The following is a 16,876-nucleotide window of genomic DNA, read 5'->3' as shown; positions in this document are numbered from 1 at the left end:
CAGAGCTGCCTACCAGCGAGCTGTTTGCCCATGTTCTCCAGCTCTTTAGAAAAGAGGGAGTCGCCCAGTAGCAGGCCCGTCTGCCCCACAGAGCTCCCACCTCTCACAGCCTTCAGATCAGCCTCCCAGACAGCCTGACGCTAGTTAGCAGGGAGAGAGAAAGTCACATTAGAAGAAAGACCCTTCAATTAACTCTTTATATAATTTTCAGCTATTGCTGGAAATATCTGAGCCATATCTGCTGGAAAAAAATAGGCAATTATTATTTTATGGGCTTTAGAAAAACACAAGAAACCACAGCAAGTGCAGATAAAAGCATGCAGCATGGAGGGCACTGTGTTAAGAGAATGTGGGGACGCTAGACAGTCAGTAGTGGTTCAGGACATTTTTCTATAACTATCAGTAAATCTATAGGAGCTTGTATGTTTAGCAAAGAACGTGGCAGCAGCAAATCTTACTCCAGCTGTTACGCAGCAATAAATCAGCCAATTTGAATAACTCCTAGTGTGCATATAAAATTTGTAATTTCTACAAAAAAAATGATGATCATATTCTGAAGCAGATGAAAGAGAAGAGATTGGCCCATTTTGCTGCTACCCATTTGTGGCCAAGATTTGAAACGAGACCTGTTAGACAGACCCAGCTTGCCAAGTCCTGTGATGGCAGCTTGCCTAATCCTTCTATTTATTTCTCTGATAGGACACAAGTGGCCAGATGATCTGTTAAGCCCATGGACTGGGTACACATGGCCTTCGAGCACAGGTGAGAAATAAAATCTGTCAGCCGTAATTCCACCTCTTGTAAGTTTGGTTTACACTAGATAAGTTATGATACCTCTGATGCCAGCACTGACATCATTTGATGTGTTAAGCAGTTAATGAGAGACAGAGCTGACTTGACAAAGTGCTGACACAGAGTGTGGCTCTGGAACATCTGGTGTTATACATATAGTGCTGTAATATTTAAAGACAATCCTGGGATAGGCAGCGTGCAGATGAACACACATCCCAGTGAATATCATTAAAATACTGCATGGCTCTCAGATATAACTGTATCATTGAAGTGAAGGATATTTTAACCTACTGTATGATAACGCAATACAATGAAAACCTGCCCTCCTGTAACCATGGCTACAAAACATCCTCGTGAAAAAGGCCACCTGTGGTCGATGATAAATGTGTCATTTATGACATTATGTGTATGCTAACACAACATCGACGTATTGTCCGTCATGCAACATATATTTAAGAACAGCTGTGAAGACACAGTTAATGTTTATTAGTCTGCATGCACAATGGATGACTAACGTCCACATCCCTGTGTGGAAGGGGGACAGTGGATGACCCAGTCACACCATTATTTTTTCATTTCAATTTCGGGGGGTGAAGTTTTGTTTGCACACACTACTTTTATTTGTTTTCTGCCTGCAGTTTTAGCCTTTTCCCAAATGTACAAGACTTGACAAGGTCAAAAAGTACCTGAGTGTGCTTTAAGTATGACCAATAAGAGAAGGTGCAGTGGCAAAGCTCTGACAACTTTTGCTGGCTTGCATTGAAGAACAGACGGTAAGCGCTTCTGACATGGCACTGAGATTATCTGTAGTGTTTCAGTGCAAAATGGCACAAAGCATTAAAAACTAAACTTTCCCAAGAGGGTGAAAATAAGCTCAATCTGGATGATGTTCAGAATGTTTGGTGTGGTCTTGACCAGGACTACCAGAGAGTTTGCATGAAACCCGAATGAGGAGGGCTTGCCTAATTGAAAAGACGACTGGTCACATCAGCCAACAGCTTGACAAAGAGGAAAATCAACCTCCAACAACTGAAACATTAACAGTTTTTAAGAGTTTTTAAGAGAAGACAACAAGTGCGATCCAGCCAACTATGTCCTCTGACTTGAATCCAACCTTTGTGTAACGTATAAGGGGTGATTGATAAATTGTCCTAATTCCAAGGAGTTTAAAAACCACCGCGTCCATGTGGACCTCCCATTGAGCCTGAGCTAACAGATGACTGCACGAAGCCCAAATACCCAAAACTGAAGTAGTACAAAAGTTCCTGCCTTTCTGCATGAACACTCAGAGCCAGTAGAGGAGCTGTGTAAAAAATGTTATTATAAAAGTATTGCAAAGGTTGGACTTACAGCGTGACATTAACTGCATTGCACAGAGGTGCATACATTCCTATTCACCATCTTAAGCCTTTAAAGATTCAAAGTGAACTCAGATGTCCAGTTTTCAAAGAGGAGGTACAGTAAATAAAGGGAGCTGCTTTCCTCTGATAAATGACAGAACATGATTCCCATGGTCTATAAGCATTGATCTCTGTGCCTGTCAGATACATGAGGCGTTCTGTGGCAGCAGAACCACAACACCGCAGGCCAGTGCTTAATTACAGCCCTCATAAAGCAGCGAGGCAGCCTCAACATTACAACTGAATCCCCTCCCCGGCTTTATTTCGCTCTCTCTTTGGTGGTATCTCCTCAAATCCAACAGAATGACATCATCTCGTCCTTCTCTGAGCTCTGGGTCTTCTCAGCTTGTGCAAACAAGGCCACCAACAGATTTTAAGTGTCCCTAACATTTTCATAATATTTACTGAAGCCTAAGTCATTATGTGTTTAAAAAGGCTGAAGCTACAATTCTGTTCGGGATATGGATTTCACATTAAAAGGTCCCATTTATATCACAGTGTTTAAAAAGAGGCAAGCCTCAGTTTATCAGAGCAACAGATTGAAGACCATCCACAGCAGAAGGCTCATCTGTCCACTGTAATCAGGACCATATATCCTGGGGAGTGGTGGGCTGTACGGTCCTCCAAACCAGGCAAACAAACAGGATACACTGTGAGGCATTCACATCCTCAGATAACATCAATAAACAAACAGGCATTACAATCAACATATGACTGTTGTTTCCTCAGGTTTGCTGAAGTCACACATAGTTACACAGGCACCTGAAAAACAACCTGTCATCATGATGGACACAAAAGACACACAAACAAGGACCTGATGACACACTGGAAAAAATGACAACAAAGCCATATCTGTCTTATCAGTATCAATGTATGACATGAGCGCAAACTTTATTCCCTCCTTTTCTTTCGATGCCTGGATTGGACGCTTTAATCCACACAGGCCAAAAAGATGACAGGATTTGTCTTTTCATCTCCAAAATAAAGAGTGGCTATGATTATTGCGATGACTTATGAGTATATTAATGTCAGTGGTGCAAAACCCAACCCTCCCACTATGACAAAACTAAAAACTAAAAAAACAAAAAAACCTTCAAGAGGAAAAGGGGGGAAGCCCCTCTGGTGGTGCTTCTGCCCAACCAACAAACATGGATCTCGTTTCTCGCAAAATTGATTCCATGTTGAGAGCAAACAAGACAGAAAGAAGGAGGATGGAAGTTAAATATTTTATAGCCTGCATGTGTGCAGCTATACGTGTGTGGTCAGCAGCAATAATCGCCACAATCTGGGGTTCTGTCCAACATTGCCCTCCACACAACAAGGCCTGTTGGAGATGTGTGCATGCAGTCATAGACCTCAAACACGGCTGGGCTGGGCTGGAGGTCTCAGTCTATACTGCAGGCATTGCAAAACACAACTGATAGACTCTTGTTGTGGTTAGGCCGGGGTTGCATCGGGACCAATACACACAGGCACACGCAAAAAAAAAATCCTTTAACTATGCAGAGAGAAATTATTGATTGATACGTTTGTGGCAAAAGGTATACAGAGATGAGTTACAGCTTTTCAGCCCTTTGAGCCATTATGCAGCGGTTAATAACATTTGTGGTATATCTGTTTTCGGTCAGTACTGTCTGAGGAAAGGGGGTTGTGCTGTCACGTGCAACCTCAGTCTCCAGAAAGCCAGGGCTGCTTTCTGGAGGTCTGTATACTGCATGATTGCTGCACTGTGTGTGTGTGGGGACAATGTTGAAAAATGCATGTGCTTAAAAAAACAACATTCCCCATCATAGTGGAGCTAGACTTTACTGTGAGAAATAAGATTGTATTATTTTGGGTAACTCACTTGATTCCTGTCGGATAATATTGGTTATGAGAGTAACACACGGTTAATGAATCCCTGTTGTTCTGGCTCTCAGCAGTATCACCTTTAATGAATTTTATGGACTTGTACAAAGGCCTCAGAGACTCACACAGCCAACCACGAACATGATATTAGGAATAGTGTCCCACAGACTGCAGTCTGACCCACTGTGAATGAATTGAAGATGAAAAAACAGAGAATCTGACAATTCTAAACACTTAAAAATAACACAGAGGTGGTGTTTAGAATATAAGCATGCAACAGTGGAGGTGTGGAGGAGCGGAGCGATGCCAAATATAAAAAGCAACTCTACCAAAAATTCTCCTGGGAACAAAAACAAACCTTCGTAGTGGTTCTGCTTTGTTTCATGCGTACATTAAAGCATTGCATCACACTAATTATCGTCCTTCCACTGTACAGATTTTATGATGGTAACACTCATAAGCTAAACTTGATTAAAACGTATCACTTAACACATACAAAGGGAAACCGTAGGAGAATTTCTTGGGGAATTTACTCTGGCGATTGCTTTAGGAAAGTATTTGTCTTTATGGGGCAATTATCACCTAAAGGAGCTGGCTCAGGCAGGGGGCCTGTCAGACTAGTAATGATAACCATTAACAGTGTTTACTTTCCAACATCGGCAGGCATTTACTGCTTTAAACCAGGGCAGTCGATATACAATACTTTGTTTATGGAGAGCTGCAAATATGCTTATAATAAAATATGGCTTTAAATTTCTAAAATCTTCTAATGAGGCTGCAACAACATTTCATATAGGAAGTTTTTTTTAAAAAACAATAAGCTGATTTTTCATGCTGTATGACATCAGCTATTGAACCCTCCTCTTAAATCAACTTGTAAAAGCGTTTTTTCCACACTATCCAGTGAGCGTGGCCCCTGTGCCCCTGGAGGACCAGTTAAACTTACAAATTGCAATCGCCTTTCAAAGAGAGCCAAACATAAGCAATTAAGCACAAAACAACCACACGGGCCATACAGTAGGTGACAGGAGATGTTTGCACTAGGAGTTTCCATATGGGACACATTAGTAGATTGTTCCAGACGAGGTTTTAACCTATGAAGATGTAAGTGTGGAGGAGAGATGTTTAATCCCTGCAGCTACATATTTCCATGTGGATGTGAGGGTCAGTGGTAAGGAGAGAGCCTATTTGTAAATCTTGTTGCAGCATTTTGATGTTGAGGATGGTGGCGATTCTATTTAGCCTAATCCATCAGACCGCCGTCTCCGGCTTTGGTCCTTCGGTCCCTTAACGTCTGCTCCCAGTTAGGGTGGAGCCTTTCTGCATCTGCTCCACACACGGAGCAATGCCTCGGCTCCAAAGTGCTTTCTTTAAAAAAAAAAAAAATAAAGAATGCTGTAAAAAAGGCTTGTCTAACACTTAGATTGGGCAATTATAAAAAAAGGTATTGGTTTTTTTTTATTTTTTTAGAGGTAATTATATAAAAGGTACCGGGGTCTTTGCTGAACACTTTTATTAACAGCATGTGAGCCTTTTTGTCTGAGTCTGGTGTGCGCCACATTAGGCCACTATAGATTTCTACCCTCAAGCATGTGAGGTTTATCACGCAATCCTCCTACCAAGGAACACTTTGTATACTCCTATAACCCATAAATATTTAGATCTATTGTATAAAGGATCTAAATCAGCCTCAATTGCTGTGTCACTAGATATTCTTTTCTTTTATTCCTTTCAGCTTCAACACAAGGGCCCCAAGAGGCAAGCAAAGTGATACAGGGAGATCGTCTAATTGAGGTATCGCTTGTTTAGCACCATCAACTGTTGTGTAAGCTGAAATGCCCACATAAAGATGGATCAGTTTAGCTTGTTCTGTTAACAAGAGGCTTGAGGTGGTTTTAGCTCCCTCTCAGACAATAGAGGCTGAGGAGGAGAGAGCGACGTGATAATTGATGGCTGTAAAGTGATCTTAATTGTTTGGTGATGGATGTAGGGAGGACACTTACAGAGCCTGACACTTGAGATAAGGCCTCGCATTCCTGCAGTCGTCCCGCCACTGTGTCCACCCCAGGCAACAGAGCTGCTCCAGACAATACAAAGGGAAAGAAGGGACAGTGTGAGGCTGCAGTGATTTACAGGTGATAAACACAGATCAAATCATCTTTTTTGAAGGTAAAGAGGTGGCATCTGATCAGTTAGAACATGTTGGCCTCATGTCTGAATGAACACCACTGGAGATTTTTCAGCTGAGGTCACAACAGCGATGTTACATGGTCGGACCTGACAACATTTACACATCGCTTTCAACAGTCTGAACTTAATGCTGCAAGATTAACAGAGAGTCACGCACAAGAGTGCGACTTAGAAAGACATCCAGGCATCAGCTGACAATCGAGGATAGAGGTGTCTGCATCCAGGAGGAGATGGAATAATGAGGACAGGTAGGATCAGTCGGTGCAGATGGAAACATGTAAACTGAGCTGTGAGGTCAGTAAAACACTTGCAGACTTTTGCATTGGCTGACTTGAATATGACCATGAATAAATTAATCCCTAAGCCCATCTTCATCAGAAAAAACTAGCAGTGGGGGTAGACTGTATAGGTACATTTATTGTCATTTGGGAATAATTCTGACATTTATGTGTGAGGATGTGTTCTCTTTGGATGCGTTGTTTCATATCTGAGAATTATTATTGAGACTTTAATCAAAACTTACTTGAGTAAATAAGATAATAAAAACTACTCTGAGTTTGAACTATGCTGTGTGCTACTTACAGGAGATGTCAGGTACAGCCTGTTCAGATATGTGAGTCCTGGGCTCCTCTTCAGATCTGCTGTCTGATAGAGTGTCCCCCTGCAACCTGGAGACAACACGTAACACATAAACATCACTGTACACACTGGCAGGGGAGTATAACAACAAACTCAGCACTACAACACTGCAGCGCATGTTTGGAAACCGAACGTTAGATAAAAAGATGAGCTGAGGTGATGGGACGAAGAGGAAAGAGGAAATGTTTGGACGGTTTATGATCAGAGACGGTAGGGTAGGAGGATCGTGGGGGTCAGTTTTCAGGCACAATCTGTATCTTTTAATCCAGATTTCTTATCCCGATGGAATAAAATCAGAAACAGTGCTTTCCTGTTCAAGGTACAATAGTAAAGCACTCAAGCGTTGGAAAAAGGAAGAAAAAAAACTGGCACACAGATTCAGCTTTCCCTTGTCTTTTATCACAACCTGTTCCAAGCACCTCTAGCTTTTTTTTAGATAGATGTGTGTTTGGACTGAACTGGAAGTGGGTCTGAAAGATTTGGCTGTAACACTATAAGACTTAACTTTCCCTGAGATAATAAATGTATACTGTGAGTGCAGGACAGAGACTGAGCAGCTTTTTCAGATAAAGGTGGCTTCACACTCTCCTACAAACTAATCAAGACTCTCTGACACACATTTATTTTAGTAAGACATAATTTTAACGACTGTAAATCATAGCACATATTAACTGTAATTACACACTAGTTGTAGCTCCAACTTCTTTTGCTTTGTGCCGTTTCCATGTCATCAGCCATTAGCTAAAGACAAAAGAAAAGCAATCCCTACACACTTTTAGAGTACAGCTGCATTTCCAGCTGTCGGGCGTCTGAGGTTCTACCTCTACAATGAGGGTAAAAGCAGCATTTTAAAGTGTATTCTATTTTTTTCCTTCTTTAATACATCCTTTTTCTTGTCTGCCTCTCTCTTTAATGGCCTTTATAAGACCATTAGAGTGCCCAAGATGACTATCATGAGGCCTTCCTCTTCTCTCAACAAAAGCTGCTTATGACCGCAAGTCCTGACTGCCATTCCCTCTGTACATTCCTGATATGAAAGCAATTAATTTAATGAGATCTACAAGCCCGAAAGAGGTTTGCGGAGATCTATTTATTTCCTAGAACCGCACTGCCAGCTCCTCCGCAGCGTGCCCCAGGATCTGGGATGCGTTTGTACAGAAAGGAGGTTTTTTTTGTGGCAGGAGGGAGGTGGATGAAATGTTGGTGTGACCACAGTCTGTAGCCCCAAAAGACAGAGACACGGCCACAACACACAGGCCACACAGCACTTTACACTTCAACACAACCAGGAGGGGAGCCAGAGGAAGCAGCGTGTTTCCTGACCTGCCAATGCTGGTTAGAAGGCGTGCTGGCTGACTGGACAGTGTCTGGACAGAAGGGAAGGAGAAAGGACAGTCGGCTGGGTAGGCTGGGGTCAGCTCATAAACCCTTTATGTATTCTTAAGAACAGTATTAATTAAACATTTAATAAAGTTCTGGAACGCTCCTGGAAATTAATAAACCCTTGCAAGAGAGGTACAGGGTTGTCACCTTCACGCTGTGGGTGTGAAAGCAGGCGTCACTTTTTCTTGGCTTTGGGTGGTACATGGTAGAGCCAAGCTGTTCAGTTGTGTTGTGTAAGACAACCAGATAGAGTGAATATATACGCTGCACATGTACATAACACACAGAATGACCGACTTCACTGGCCTGCACGTAAAAAAAAGGAGCTGAATTCTAATGTGTTTTCCCCGAGGGGTGACAGGTATGTGAGGAATGCTTGTCCAAATCGCGCCAGTGTTCACAGTTCCATGCAGAGCCAAGCAACCTTTCACTATCTTAGTGAGCATTATATAATATTGGAAAGAACCCAGTCACTTTTAAACTAAAAAAAACACTCAGGTCTCTTCTGTACAGCAGCACTGTCTGGCTTGTGTGAGGTTTAAGGGCCCTGGCACATATGTTGGAGCCAGTTTGAAGACTGGCCTCATACTGAGCCATGTCTGAAAGGTGTTTCTGGGATTCAGATTTAAACAGAGTGCTAATGAATACGGCATAAAATCTCTGCCCCTCGACAAACTGCTTCCTGTGACCTGTGCCTCTACCTGTTCACAGCTCCCTGTGTGAATGCTTGTGAGGACATGCATGCACATGTTTTATGTGTGGATCCATGAACTCCGGTCTGACCCTGATTCTGTGTTTTCAGAACAGCACAAAAGGCATACCGTGCGTGCAACACTTTTCCAGCTTACTGATCTGTTTATGGCCCTTACACTACCCAAAAAATTACTATGAAAGACCACGACTCCTTCGCCAGTAAAACTTGGGAAAGATTTGGTGGTCAGGTTAAAGAGGACGAAGCAAGAATTTGGCCTGAGCTAGAAGGAGAGAGAGAAGGAGAACAGATGTCTGACATTTCAGTCACGAAAAAAAAAACCATCACATGAGCCAAAAAAACGACTGCAGATACAGATGCTGCTTTGCTCGGCCGCTGATTCAACCACGGAACATTAGGTATAAACAATTTGCCTAAAAACATCAAGTCGATAAACTGCCAGCAAAAATCCAGCGATAGCATTCAATCCCCACTGCAGAACATTTGACAACATCCCGCAGCCTGTGTGTGGAACAAAACTGATAAGCCGCATGAATGAAAGGAGAGTAGGAAACAAACAAATTCCAAACCCCAAACAGCAGAGGCTTCACAGGCAGATGTGTGCCTGGCGTCTCATCAAGAAGATACGCGTTTATCTTTGACTGGCATCAAGGAAGAGCTTTGCCCACACCTGCCTCTGGTATCGCACCCAAAACTTACAGAAATCTGAGCACTACACTGATGCTGTGGATCAGGGGGGGGGGAACAGGAAATGTGTCAGAAGAGAAAAACTGTGATAACGAGAGGAAGGGGTGAGAATGGAGACGATTATCTGCGCTGGAGATGATTTGAGAAAACAGGCGTCAAAGGAATGAACAGAAGATATGATATAATTCTCTGCTCCTCTGACACAAAGGCAGACAGAGAGGAGGAATGAAGGGTGGAGCACTACGGCACTGTATGAGGAGTCATGACCTTGATTAAAAAAAGAACTGGATGTTGGAAAGAAGAAAAATGGATTACAACATCCACAATTTAAGTGTTGAGGAAATTCAGTTTGAATTTGTGTAAATTAAAAAAAATCATTCATTTGTGTTTTGAAAGCTTGATGATATAAATAATACTTCTACATGTTTCCAATAAATACAATAAGTTTTACATGGAGTTGTGATCAAACAGTCTCTTGTAGGCAGGGTAGTTTAAAGTTGTCTTTGGCGACCCCTGTGGTAATAAGCGGTAATAACAGGTGTGTTTGTGAGCTCACTTCCAGATCAGGCAAGAAACATGATGGATTTATACAAAGAACAGTCTGGACTCTGGCTTTCAGAGGGCAGGTGAATGGAAGAAGCATCTATTATCACAAGCTGGCTTCAACCAATCAGATCCATTCTCACAGCTGTAACCAAACTTCAAACATGCCTGCAAGCACCACTGCCAAAAGTACCAGGATTTTCTCATACATCCATTCAAGCCAGCATATTGTTTTTAACTTTTGTCCCACAAGATTCTGAGAAGTGGAGAATCGATTGATTGAAGAAACATTTAGTCAAATGAAAATCTTTCTTTTACTTCTCTACTTCTGTGAGTTTTCCAAAACCTCACATTACTTATTAAATCTTCTCTTACTTTAAAATACACAGAGAGCGTCACACAGGAGAAGGTGGAAACATTTACCTGGCACACCTAGAGCAAATGTTGAGTGTAACCTTGGCCTGTGGTTCAGGATGATAGGAGCTGCGGCCCTGGCTGAACTTACTGCCGGATGGAGCCAGTCCCGTCACGCCCTCCATCCGCAGGTCATCCAGGTCCTCTGAGGGCAGAGGGAGTGAGACACACAAACAAAGGAAGGAGAGGGAAAGTTAAAAAAAATGGAGAGAAAACAAGAGACATAATGGACAGTCATTAATCACACTTTGGTCTCTCCCTTGACAATATGATGCCCTGTGATGACAGTCTGCTAGGGAGCCAAGGAAGCACACAGTGAGTAAGTTCACAGCCTCACACGCACTGCACACACATCCTACATGCATCCATAGCCTACAGTTGATGACAGCAGCACAGGAACTGGAAGGGTACGCTAACTAGCCGAGGGTGAAGGGGAGGACAAAGAACAATGTTGTCGGCAATACAAAAAAAAAAAAAGAAAAAAGAGTGGTAAGATGGAGGGAAAAGGAGACGGAGAGCTGGAAAGTTGGGTTTCGTCTGATCTCTCACTGTGTCCTCGAGAGCGAGCAGTTGCTGAGAGCACACACACATTGACTTTCTTCCCTCTGACTCTAAAGAAGTCCATATGTATCAGACACGCTATACTCTGGCGGCCTTTCTCTGTCTTACAACCACATTTGAAGACATGGAATGCACACAAACACACAGGTGCAGAGGGCCTCATGAATGGCCACATCTGAAAGTTTTTTTTTGTTCCTTTTTATGTAACAGCATTTTGATTATTATAGGAAATATATTTTTGTTATAAAATTTCAGTTGCTCTAGAGACTCTTACCTCACTTTACAAAGCCTATTACCTCAGCTTGCTACCTTGAGTGGATAGCAGTGTGGAAGCTCACTTGCTTGGTAACATTATTATTATGTGTCTGAGCACCTGGATAATTCATCCAAACTCCTGGTGCCAATTAAAATGTTCTTTGGCTATCTTGCTATTTGCAACTTATTTTAACAGCTAGTAATATGAACTTACCACATCCATGCATTAGCACAGCGAACCTCAGCTGTGTGAGGACTTAATGATAAAAGACATCTAGTACTAAATTCTACTACTTCACTAGTTACCTCAGGTATTAATCAGTCAATGCCCTGGAGGACTGCTAACCGCAGTTCACTTAATGTCCACATGTGTCACTCTTCATACATGTTTCTGGTCCTTACTTTAAATGAACTATATTTTTGTGTTCTTTTGAGACATTTGAGGGCCATAAGCCACAGATTCATGCTACTAAATCTTCAACAATAAGACATGAACATGGTGGAGAAACAAGTGAAAAGCAGATTTATGAAAGGACAGAAGTGAAGTAGAATAACAAGAAATCAATGTTTTCTGTATCAAAGCAGAGACTTGTACGAGTTCGTTAATAAAACGAGGATCAAAGAGGAGAGTCTGAACATGCCAGACCATTCTGGTTTTGAATGCATCCTCAAGAGATAAAACACACTGCAGTGCTTTCTGTGTTACAGCTCTTTCCGTGAGAATGAACAGTGAGCGGGTGTTTTGGATTCTTACTTGGTTAACTTACTGGTCAAGCTTTTTAAATGTTGTTTAATGTTGAGACAACATTTTAAATGGTCATCATAACAATATTTGTCCCATTCATCCCAGACCAGAGGAATGTCAGAGCTTTGCCAGTGAGGGGGGGGGGGGGGGTCACCTTCAGGACATACAGTATACTCTGACTGCCATTGTTTCTCCTCTTATGCACGTAGTACAGCACATACCAGACTCCCAGTGTGTGTCTAGTTATCTGAAACCAACATTGAAACTTTTCCCTCTGGGATAATGTTACCTGGTCCCTGGTTTGGGGGAGAAAAAATGGGCCTCACACCTTGAAAGAGGAGAATGCATGACTAATCACCTGGATTAGATTGGATGACACTTGCTCATGAGAACTCTCTCCCTTCATCCATCACTGTGGCGTGGAGCCAGAAAATCTCATCTGTCTCCTGTCTCCTTTTGGTGTGAGGAAATCATCCAGATGAGAAAGCTCAACCTGCTACAGTACACTATAGCATTCTTTGTGTTTTGTATCACAAACAAGCTACGCACAAAAACGGTCAGCATGTGTGCCACACTTCTAATATTAAAAAAAGACATGGTGTCAGGGGTTACAAACGCTATACTGGGACAGTGTGTGTCTGCTATTGCCCTAAGTGAAATGTCACAACAACATTTGGATGAATTTGTATTAGAAAACCATGTCTAATATAGACAGCAACTCAATAAACTGGTTAATATAAAAAAAAAACATGGCAACAAACCAATGTAGCGTTTGCCACTTTTGCCACATATTTATAACTGAAACTCTGAAAAAAAAGACAAAAATCCATTTTATTTTTGGTTGTAATGAGCATGCTAACTTGCTAAAATAAGACATGCTAAAGTTAGGATAAGCCTAAAGCCCTACTGTCTATGCTACAGAGTGGCCTGTTGAGAATAAAGAACAGATCCTTAAATTATCTGGCACATAAAATAAATTAAATATCCATCTGTGCTGGTGCAGATCATTGTTATTATTAATAAATATTAACACTAACATTTTCGCTATTTTCTTTCAAACATGTTTGAGCAAGACTTAACCCTTTCACTGACAAATGTATACATTTAAATTAAAACTACTTTATATCAAAAACACATCCATATATCTATAAAGATGTAAACATCACATCAGCTTCAAAATCTGCATGAAGCTTTTTCGCCCCTGACTCAGTCGCCTCTATGCTAGCCGATGGAGTGTTGTTTTAGCGTTTCAAGAAGGAGACTACATTCCAGTGATACCCTAAAGCGAAGCAATATTGAATGTCCCATTCATCATGGAATGCATTGGAGGGGTGGGGACAGAGAGAGCCACCAGCGATTTGGGCAATTTTCTGGTCGTGGGAACAGCTCAATTTTGGGGTCTTCACTCTTTCCTCTTTTTCTCTTCATCCATTCCTACTTCTAACTACTACCCCTTCTTTTGGTGGCTGACTAATGTGGCATGCCGGATTTTCTTTGGGTCACAGCCTGTGATACAAATCATTGCTTGACACTTGGACACATTCACTTGTGAGACTGCAGCTTTTATGAAATACCAAAAGATTAACAGCAACCAGTTCTAAACCCTGAAAGAGAACATGACCTCAGTGTGCACAGCTGCTTGTCACCTCAACTCCTGCTTTGTCTTTGCGACATGTTTCCATCTGGGGAACATACTGTGACATAATCATGGGGAGAAAGACCTCTGTGTTTGAAGGAGGAGAAAGCTAATCTCAGACACGCACAGGTCACTCAGGTAAACAAAGGCTTTTGTCTGGAGTTCATCCTTTACTGAAAACAGATCTGACTGAATGAAATGTAACAGAAGCTCCTAGAAATAAGACACAACATTTTGTTCTGGAGCACGTTCATATGCACTTGAAGTTGTTTCTCTACAGTATATTAGGAGAAGACGTTTGCCAACAAAGTAAAAGCCGCACTGCAACATTCCAACAGCTATAAGACCCCAAACCGCCTCACTGTCTCCGCTTTATGACCAGTCGTTGCTTTAAGTGGATGTGCAGCCCTTCATCTGTGCAGCAGCAGTCTGAATCTCAGCCATGTCAGCACTGAGTACTGATCACACTCTGAACTCTCTACTGTGGAGGCAGAGGTGACAGATTTCTGTGTTGACACCACACTATCTCTGAGGAAGGCCGGCTTATGGAGTGCTAAAGTGATGAATATGTTCCTCGTGGGACGGGGATTGGGTGTTAACATTATAAATGACTCATTTAAAATACACACCAGAATTCTGAAGCATACGCTCAGAGGTCTGAGAATGACAGCATAACGTATTTATTTGTCAAGAAGGCGAGAAAGGATTTGTGGTCTGCCTGACCAATCGATTCTAAGTATGATGGTTGGTGGTTTGCAGGTCAAATGATGAGTAAAAGCAAGATACAGCACAGTTTGTAGCCTCAGACAGCTAGCCCAGATTCCATGGAGCATAGATTATCAGGAATGACAGCAATGATGTCATCACTGACAACTACTGAGCTCCATCTTCATCCTGGGAAAGCGATCTGAGAGAGCCAAATATGATGAATAGTTTTTTTTAGCCCTGCTCTGATTGGTAGCTTCATGGTTCTGTTTGGTTGCTTTGCAGCCATGTGGTCTGATTCTTTTGTGTGTAGCTGTGTTTTAAATGGTTGTCTCCATATTTACCTCATTTGTTTGTGACTAAGGTAGCAGATGCCTGCACAAAACAGAAAGACACACAACAAAACTGTGCACAAAAACTCAGAGGTGACGTGCTAATGTCAACTTTAGGCCACAGACTCATCAATCACCCCTTTAATATAACATAGGTTACATTTAAATAGGAAGGAAATACATATAATAATTACATATACCCATTTTTCAACACCAATTAATTCACACTGTAGGATATACTAACTATACTTTCAACACACATATACACAATTTCCAATGTGTATGTCTTCTTTGTGTTCACTTAGTTGAACACATATGTGCTTACCCTCCATGCTCACAATAGAGCCCATGCATGCCTCCCACACAATACCACCATGATAAGTTTACAGTGCGTCTCCCATGAGACCAGTTTACCCCAGCCTCTCAGGCCTCCGTCTAGACACAACAAATGTCTGTCCACACTCGCCCGTTTGTCAGCCCGTCACATTTTCACCAACCTGGGCACTGGGGGGCAGCCATGCGTGCTCCCCCCTGTCTAACGATGAGACACGGCAGATAAATAAAATGGGTTCTGGCATTTAGGGGTAGGTGTAGGGGGGGAAAAAAGAAATGGAAAGTATTCAAGCGATGCAATCTCAACAAAAGGCCTGAGCAATGAGGAATTCCGTGCCACAATCACTCACTCACAGTAAAGGCAGACAGGAGCACACAGATAAAGTGTTTGTGTGCTCTTCTCTCCAAGTTTCCTTGTAATTTAAAGTTGTTTAGATAGCGACGGCCTGACTGGCTCTTTGCTGCTTTTTTACAGGGCTAAAACAGTCATAATTAGAGCACCATCTTCACAGATAACTTAATATACACCTTCTCGGATGATGTGTTGACAGATGTGCGGAGAGCACTATCCCACACATGGAGAGGGGAGAGACACACTTCATCATCTCCTGCATACTACCCAGGCCATTTCATCAAGTGCTGTGAGTTATAGCGTCTCATCTGAGTGAAATAATTGAATTTTCCATTCTTTCATGAGCAGTGACGACGCCAAACCACATAACACTGGGCTCTTAATTAGTAGTCTGTACGTGACACATGCCTTGCTCCTCCCGGTGAACAGTCAAAAGCTGCACTCACACACACACAGGGACCCACATGTGTGAGCAACATACAGAGACATACAGATAAAAAGGGCTCACACATACAGTGACACTTACAGACCTCACACTTCTGCTGCCCTCACACATACAAACCAGCATTTGTGTTTCATTAGGCCTCAAGCACACCGCCGGCACTCGGCGGTTAGTCGTCACACAGACAAGCTTTGATGTGATCCGTAACAGAGACACATTTGTTTGGCTTTGTAATAAAAACAATATTCAAACGTACATTTCATAATTATGTCCCGGCTTTCAATGGCACCCTCAATCCAAACCCCCCCCTCCCTCCTCTCGCGGCTAAAAAAATGCCTGTTAGGCTCCGAGCCCTCAGCAGTAAAACTGATCAGAATCAGATGGGGACACACGTGAGGAGGGTAACATCACAGCTCCGAGGCCTGTGGAAAGTCTTATCACAGACCTCAGTGCAAACCTCCTTTTAACTCACTTTCTAACCGCAAATATTGCTAAGACTAGGACGTCACTGTAGACAGAGAGCAGCCTGATGTATTGGTGTGTTATAATGCCAGTCATTCTGCTTTTATCATTTCAAAGTGGATTTCAAAATGATGAACTTTTACTTAATAAATATACATCAAAAGAGATGTCTGCCAGAATCAAGGCTGCCATCTACAGTTCAAAAAATGAAAGTTAATCTCTCATTAAAGAATCTAGTGATCCATCATCAAGTCAAGAGCACAGAATTTGTGGAGAAACAGCGATTAAAAAAACAAACATGAGTGATGTGGTAGCCCCGTAAAGCTCAAAGTTTCTTTTGCAGATCACTGTTTCCCTGCTTGTTTGTGATAAACACCTGGATACATCACTTCACATCACTTCACGCACGCATACAACTTGACATTTTTGCATGCAAATGCACACA

General features: G+C 42.2%; 1 protein-coding gene across 1 annotated transcript in view; it reads right to left on the bottom strand.

Moving 5' to 3' along the window:
* Positions 1-16,876, bottom strand: part of c20h8orf34 (chromosome 20 C8orf34 homolog) — a 49,809-nt gene that overhangs the window by 9,607 nt on the left and 23,326 nt on the right. Inside the window, exons 8-11 of the mRNA XM_028433232.1 lie at positions 10,618-10,753; positions 6,813-6,898; positions 6,044-6,117; positions 14-140 (exon numbers count right to left, since the gene is read on the bottom strand). Of these exons, the coding sequence (XP_028289033.1) occupies positions 14-140; positions 6,044-6,117; positions 6,813-6,898; positions 10,618-10,753 (423 nt within the window). The remainder of the gene's footprint in view (positions 1-13; positions 141-6,043; positions 6,118-6,812; positions 6,899-10,617; positions 10,754-16,876) is intronic.

Source organism: Parambassis ranga, chromosome 20 (assembly GCF_900634625.1).
Source record: "Parambassis ranga chromosome 20, fParRan2.1, whole genome shotgun sequence".
Taxonomy (NCBI): Eukaryota; Metazoa; Chordata; class Actinopteri; family Ambassidae; genus Parambassis; species Parambassis ranga.
This window is presented reverse-complemented; position numbering and strand designations above follow the sequence as displayed.